The sequence below is a fragment of the Salvia miltiorrhiza genome, chromosome 2, assembly GCF_028751815.1.
Source record: "Salvia miltiorrhiza cultivar Shanhuang (shh) chromosome 2, IMPLAD_Smil_shh, whole genome shotgun sequence".
NCBI lineage: Eukaryota > Viridiplantae > Streptophyta > Magnoliopsida > Lamiales > Lamiaceae > Salvia > Salvia miltiorrhiza.
In genome coordinates, this window is record NC_080388.1 from 53,973,977 (window position 1) to 53,982,167 (window position 8,191).

At 33.3% G+C, this 8,191-nt stretch overlaps 1 protein-coding gene and 1 long non-coding RNA gene across 2 annotated transcripts; both read right to left on the minus strand.

Annotated features, from left to right (window-relative positions):
- Positions 1–1,862: 1,862 nt before the first annotated feature.
- LOC131010256 (uncharacterized) lies at positions 1,863–4,143 on the minus strand. The gene is made up of 2 exons (XM_057937694.1): positions 3,802–4,143; positions 1,863–2,394 (listed from the first exon to the last, which is right to left on the minus strand). Exons 1-2 carry the CDS (start codon positions 3,869–3,871, stop codon positions 2,159–2,161), a joined length of 306 nt encoding a protein of 101 aa, XP_057793677.1. The 5' UTR covers positions 3,872–4,143; the 3' UTR covers positions 1,863–2,158.
- A 1,467-nt stretch (positions 4,144–5,610) lies between these two features.
- LOC131010257 (uncharacterized) lies at positions 5,611–7,895 on the minus strand. The gene is made up of 4 exons (XR_009096519.1): positions 7,333–7,895; positions 6,856–6,978; positions 6,246–6,280; positions 5,611–5,946 (listed from the first exon to the last, which is right to left on the minus strand). It is a non-coding gene; the product is annotated as an uncharacterized LOC131010257 (long non-coding RNA).
- Positions 7,896–8,191: the final 296 nt, after the last annotated feature.

Genomic DNA, 8,191 nt, shown 5'->3' on the forward strand with positions numbered 1-8,191 from the left:
GTTAGAACTTTACAACAATTATATTATATTTAAATATATGCAAAATTACAAATTACTAATACTTATACTATAAATTTTGTAAACATGTACTCTATCCTTGGATTTTTAATATTCCCAACACCCATGAAAGAACTTTCTAAGAGAAAGTGACACATGTTTTAAGAAAAGGTTGTTGAGTGTATTAAGTTAAGAGTGGAATAAAAGTTGTTTAGTGCATTGAGAGTGGTAAAAACTAAAAAGTAAGGATAAATGGAGTGTATAGTGGTGGGGTATAGACCAAAAATAGGTAAAAAAATATTTTTATTGACATTTTAAAAAAGAAACTCAAGAAGTTTTTTTCATGAATGGATGAAGTATCTAAATACTGACTCAACACTACGCACGTAGACGCATGTGAACACGTCAAAATTGAAAGAATATAAAGAACAAACGTGGTTGAAAATGTTGTCATTTTAGAAGAGCTATCTAGGGTTAGTATCCATGGAGAATCCATATATATTTAAGAATAAAGAATAAATCTAATCCACTCAATCATAAGTAATCGGACGGTTCCAATCAATTTTGACTTAATATTAAAATGGTTAAAAATAGTTTTATTTGGTAACTTCCATATCCTCAAAGAATTAACCACCAAATGTGCAACGAATTATATTAATATACCCGTTTTTTTTCCAATGCATTCCATATCCTCCAATATTAATATATATGTTTCTTTATTCCAAAGTATATTTTGACTGCAACTTTCGATTACTTTTGTTCACTTATTCATAATATATTCATACATAAAAATTTGTAATATATTAATTTAATTTAACTTATTCGAAATTTATTGTGTAATATTCATTACTGAATAATAGTTATTTAGAATTTATTCATAACTAAAAAATAGTTATTCGAAATATACACTACATTGAATAATAGTTATTTAGAATTTATTCATAACTAAAAAATAGTTATTCGAAATATACACTACATTGTTCAGATACTGTGATATTTAATGATATTCGATTACATTAATTTGTTCATTTATTCATTATTTTCATTTTTTATTCTTTAAATAAAATTTGTGACATAATACTCGTTAATTCAAATTTCACAAGTGAGTTGAATTTAAAAAAAGAAAAAATAAATAAAAATAAGCACCGAACTAAGGATATGAATTTAATCTACCAAATTTAACAAGATTTGGTCAACTATAAATAAGGAAGGACGGTTACAATAAAAAAGACTATAATTCTGAATTAATTAATGTAAATTACTTAAACCATCCGATCTGCTATATCTAAGGGTGGTTATTAATTCTCTATTCTTAAAAATATATGGATTCTCCATGGATCCATTCTCTCTCTATATATATATATATAAAACCTAAGTCATCGAAAATAGAATGATAGGAGAGAATTATTCATAATATTGATAGTATAGATATTTAATTTTTTTTTTTTTTTTTTTGCGTACGTTGGAGTACATAAAAATGTCATTTTTCCTTGAAAGAATGTCTTTAGAAATTCCATGTATATTGGGCTTGGCATCGGCAACTCAACCCAACTGCAAATTTATTTAATTGTTTGGGTTGATTTCATATTAGCCTGTTAAATAGTCGTCCCTCAAAAACATTTATCACTTTGTATAACACATGTTTTAAAAAATGATAGCTCAGTATGCTAGAGTGAAGAAAGTGAAATGAAAAAAATAAATAATTTATGGTGAAATAATATCCAAAAATAAAAAGGAAAAGGAGTATATATATCGTTTTAACAATTATTTCGACAAGTTTGAAATTCATAATCTTTCAATCGCAAAGCCATAACTCGTAGATGCAATTCGTCACTTGTTTCCCGCCAATATTGTATTGCTCGAACTTCCACCTATAATCTCGTACTCCATTTCATTTCACAAACCAACACACAGGTGGGCTACCAACATAAGGAAATTCCAAACAATTCTCTATGCAACTTTGAAAATCATAGCAGAGTGGCTAACAACAAATCACTACATAAATATCAAAATGAGAAACTACAAACCTTATTATTTGACAATCACACCTCAAGAATCAAGATCAAGATGAATCACTATGTTCAAGTGTAAAAAGGCGAGGTAGAACGATGAACGTGATCGTTTTCAGATCCACCCGATACCTAGGAGGAAGAATCGAAGCTTAATCCCGGATGCCAAGTTCCACTTCAAGCTCATCATCCTGCTCAAAGAGCCTCAGGAGGCGGGCATGCTGCTCCTCTCGCTTCTTTCTCTGCCACAGCTTGAATAAGAAGACAGAAAACGCCCCAACGGCTACAAGACCGAGGCATATGAGGAGGACTTCCAACCACGTGGAGCTTCCAGACGACTTCTTGCTCGAATTGTTCTGGTTAGAAGAATTCGATGTGTCTGCCAATCCTACACAGCCAACATTTAACATTCAAGAAACGAAACAAATGATTCCAACTAAGGTGATTCATGTTCAGAAAATCCATATTGACGAAGAAACGAGAAGAAGTATGATATGTAACAAAGGACGAAAGATCTGCCTAGGCTCGACTCTTATGAAGCCAGCGTCGAGCTCAACTCTTAAAACACGGTTGATTCTATACATCTTTTGCTAAATCTGAGTTATATGTAAGCAAAAGAGCTAACAGTCTTTACCAAGCTCTTATGAAGCCAACGTTGAGCTTAGCTCCAACTAAACCAAACACACGATTATATCTAGCTTTCACTATGTCCGAGCTAGCCTCACAAACGTTCAAGCAGTAAATCATCATGTAAGAGAACTAACAATATCTACCGAGCTCTCCTGAAGCCAATGTTAAGCTCAGTTCCAACTAAAAACAGTGTGCGATATCCTGCCTTTACTATGTTGGAGCTCGCCTCATAAACATTCAAGAACTAAATCGCCATACACAGTAAAAAGAACTAACGATCTTTACAAAGCTCTGACGAAGCCAACATGAGCTCAGCTCCAACTAAAAGCAATGCATGAATTAGTCCAGCTTTTACCTTGTTTGAGCTAGCCCCATTAAAACTTCAAGAACTAAATCGCCATACACAGCAAAGGAACTCATATGAATCCAATGTTGAGCTCTCTCCAACTAAAACAACACATAATTAGATCGAGCTTTTACTTGTTCTGAGCTAGCCTCGTACACATTTCAAGCACTAAATCACCATGTAGAGCAAAAGAACTAATGATCTTCACCAAGAATTCAGCTCACTGGTTTGACTAAAGCAACATCAAGCTACAACACTGAACTAACAGATGCAAATTACCCGATAAACACGAATTCGATCATGATTAGATAAGCATTACAGCATTAATCGTGAACTACTGATTAACAATCCACACCAAAAGCACAAGGCTTTGATATTTTGTTCAATCTCTTCAACTAGTTAGATCAACTAAACAGTTCTAACACAAACATTTACGATCAAACTTAGCCTAACAAAATGGATCAGAGACACAACAATAGCTAAATGAACACTAATCTCAAGAGCGTTTTTGAGCAATTGCCTAGAAAAATCCTAAAATTTCCCCCCTTTTTAACCATACACGTTCTTCTCAATTTTATCAGCTAAATCCCTAATTCTTTCAATCCACAAACAATTTCGTTATAAAAGCTAACGCCCACAAAAGGGCTCACAGATTTAACCTTAAAATCCATGTTCCAACATCAACTCTGCACAAAAACAACTCTAGGGAGAGTGCGAAGGAAATCTTGAAAATTCTTGAACCCTAAAATTCTGCCTCTACAATACAGCTACAGAAAACTGAAAATCTTCAATATTGAACAAGAAAAGAAAAGGACATACCAGGAATGAAGAGAAGAGAAAAGGAACATGAGAGAAACAGCATAGAGCTGAGATCTATGATCTGTTTCATCTCAATTTGCTTATCAAAATTTCTTCTTTTTCGTCGGGTTAATTGGGTTTGTCGGGCTGCAGTTGGGAAGAGCTGAATGCGACCATTCAACAACTGTTAATTCCACCACTCTTCCCACTTATCAACCGAAAAGAATTCTTCTACTTTTTTTATTATTATTGTTTCATTTCATTTGATGCTGCATTTATGTTTGAAACGGTCGGCGATGGGAATTAGATCCTTTGTCGTTCTTGCCTCCTCGATTTCTTTTTGTCCTTGATACCTTTTAATCGAATTACTAGTGTATAACCCGTCGACATTCGACGGGATTTTAAATTATGATTTAAATTATGTATATTATTTTTACATAATATAATTATTTTTAATTAATTTAACTTGATGTAATAAAATTTACATTATATTAATCTCAACTATATTCGTCAATTAAATGTTAATTTTTTTGCTAAAATAATAAAAATACCCTTTTATATAAATTTTTTTATACTTTTTCTATATTGACGGATAAAAGTTAATTTAAGATCTCATATGTCATATAAGCATCATCTCATCTCAACTCTACAAGATTAGAGGATCATCAAGAACTCGAAAGACAATATTTGACTTTTGAACGGTAAACTTTTAAGCATTATCTCGTCTGGACCCTGAAACACTATATCTGACTTTTATGCGTCAATCGTTTGAACATCACTATCTGATGCTTTAAATATCATAACTCACTTCTAAACATTATTTTCATTAGGAGCTTGAAAGCTCAGGACTGACTTATGAGATTATACAATCTGAAGCTTATAAGATCGACTAACTTCTAAACATCATCTTGTATGGAGTTTGAAAAAACATAACAGGCTTATGTGCATCATCTCATTTGAAGCTAATTAAAATACCATAACTGCGTTTCAAGCATCATTTCGTTTGAAGTTTGAAATAATAAAATTGGCTAGTAAGCATCATCTTGTTTGAAGTTTGAAAGACCATAACTAAGTTTTGAGAATCATCTCGTCTAAGGATTAAAAAAATTGATATGAGATTCAAATTATATCATGTCAATTTATATGAGAATATTTATTTATCATAACTATTTTATATCCTGCGTGGCACTCTCACAATTTAGTATTTGCTTCACCCTAAATTCTACACTATATGACATTTTTACATTTGTTTTCATCTATTCAACATTGAGTTTATACAAAACTTCATCAATTCATAACCTAAATAAAAGGCTCAATCTCCATGAATACATTAGCTCATCTATCTATCTTTCCCACATTGATATTCTTTCAACTTCTTGTACACTACTATTTGCCACCCATACCCGCGACCCACGAATACCCGTCACTCGTTGAGTATCCACCAATCCGCTACCCGTCCATATCTACCACCCACTACCCATCGGATACCCACCAAGACTTGAGAGGTAGGGGCGTTAACAAATGCAATAAACCACCAAACAAATAAATTACCACAAAACTGCAACAAATTTTAAATAAAATTTCAACTTCTTGTACACCGGTGGGAATCTTCACTGATTGAACAAATAACGATTTCATTATTAAAAGAAGGCTTAAATAACGTACTCAAAATAGCATCCATTAATTGGATAAACATAGTAGTTTTCGGGTTTTATTCATTTAGCAAATACGTCATCCGTTTTACATGCATTTCAATTGTATAAACCGCAGCTTCACATGCGATACATACCAAAATCGGAGAGGACAGATAGCAGTAAAATAAGAGGAAAATCATATATTAATTTAAAATCAATCGGTAATATTCTGATGGATTTATATACACAGAAATCAAATGATAGTTCAAATTTGGCAAGTAATTACATCATAGGTCACGAACAATCAGGTCATCCACTTGACTTGAGCTTCAAGTTTATTAGTTTATAAAATCCTTCTGCTTAAAAGTGTGCCCACCATCAGCACATATTCGTGACTTTTCCATATCCACTATCCAAAGCAGAACTTTAATTCTTCCTAAGTGGATTCATTCTATCTTTAACATAATAAAACTTGGCCCTCCTCGCTCTTTTCTTGTCCAACACTGTTATCTCCTTTATGTTTGGAGAATTACTGTCATTTTCCAACTCAATTAGTAACAAACATTTTTTCATGTGGCAAGAAGGAATAGATAAAGGTAGAAATCACATATGCTTGAGTCAGAAAGTCTATTATATGCATTTGAGATGTTTCTGAGCATTGATGCATCAAATTTTCTAACATTAAATGAATTTCAAATAAAACTGTAAATTCATATAAGGAAAATAAGGAGCAGGCAACAATGTGAAGGTGGTGCAAATAGAGATCAGAGGTAGTTAGCTTATTTGAAATTCATAGGCAGCTTATTTGAAATTCATAGGCATTTAATTTACCTCTAATGCAGTGTAAAATGGCTCCACAACGCAAGCTGCAAAATAACCAAGATTAAAGATCAAATGATAATACAACAGAAAAGGGGCAACCAAAGATCCAAAACTGCAGTAGTTCATATGCAGTCAAATGTTAAAATGGAGAACATATAGTATAAAGGTCAAGAATTTCATTTGGTCCCTATCCTATATAACTCAAAACTTTTATAAATATAGACCTCTATTGCAAAATACTATATCACAATATAACAATCTAACAACATCAAGAGCAACAAAATCTATTTGAACTCCGTGATATCCTATATTAATAACTACTTGCATAAGAAACTATAGCAGTTTACAAATCTGATTTTGAACTTATACAACCACAAGATTTCTATCAACATGTATATATCTCATAATTACAATAAACCATTACTACATATAATTTTTTTTGATCACAAACCATTTTCTTCCAACCTAACACATTATAGATCATTGTTTTTCTCCTCCCAACAGATCAAAATGCATCAGATATGAATTAAATGACACTGAAGCAGTCATCTACAAACTAAAAATCCCATTCAACGCAACAGCAAACGGAAAACAGAGTAATCAAAACCGAAATTCGTACCGAATGAAGTAAAGCAATCGCTTACTCCCTCATAGAGTTAGTTGAAGTGAGAATAGGAGTGGGCGACTGCAACACAGCGGCTGGCGAGCGGCGGTTCTGGACCAAGCACCTAGAACCAAAAATCTGGAAAAAAAGAAGAAAAATAAGAAGAAGGTATTGCCGCGTTAATGCAAAAGAAAAGAAAGACAACAAAAGAAGAAGAAGGTTACCTTGCGTCTGCTGCATCGTTAATAATTCAAACTAATGAATTTATAGATGAAAATTTAGGGTTTAAGTTTCCTTCGATAAAATTCTTTCCAAAAAAAAATCTTTCTAAAGTTTGTAACCATTCTATATTTACATAATTTGCAGCAACCGAAAATTAATTAACATAAAAATCTAGGGTTTAAGTTTCCATTGTTAAAAATCTTTCCAAAATTTGTTCTTTCTAAAATAATAATCATTCTATAATTAAAATAGTCAAACATTAATACTTACCATATGGGGGAAGGGAGGTGACAGATCGATTTCTGGTTTTCTGGTGGTGGGAGGGGCAGATCGGCGGCCATGGCTGCCGTGGTTGCCGGAAATCGCAAAGAGGCGGTGAGGATTTGGGGATCTAGGGGCGCGGCGATTCGCGGTGGGTGCCGGCGAGGCGAATCCATGGTTGAGAGCAGAGCAATAGTCATTAGTGTTGAGAGCATCGGAGTCGGAGTGCCGGCGCGGCGAAAATGGGGAGGCGGCAAGCGTGAGTACAAAAGAAAGAAGCGGCGATGGAGAGGTGGCATATCACTAATTTAATTGTTGAAACAGAGGAGATGGCAGATCGGAGGGCTTGTCACGACGGTGGCCGGCGCGGCGAAGGCGGCTGTGGCGGTGAACAGTGGTGGCGGCGAATTGCTGTTGAGGGAAGGTAGATGGAACTTTTGTTAGCCAAGGGACAAAAGCCAAGGGAGTACGACTGGTTTTGAATAAATTTTGTGTACTATAATGATTAATTAATTAATGAGAATAAAATAAATAAAATAGCTGATGTGGATCTATATTGCCACTTGTCATATATATTATAAAGCTAGAGCTTGAACCGCTAATCGTATTATGGAATAGATTAGCAAGACTAGCGCATAATTTTTTTTCGTTCGTTCATAAAAATATGTAAAATTAATTTATTTAATTACACCAAATTAATGCACTTATTAATTTTTCATGCATAACAATATTAAAGCACCTATATCCAAGAGTCTCTTAATACCATTGGCCCAACCATTCAACATTTCAATATTTTTAATATTTAATTAATTTCTCCTTCTTCCACATCATCAATATTTTATTCAAACTCAATCATACATATATTTTA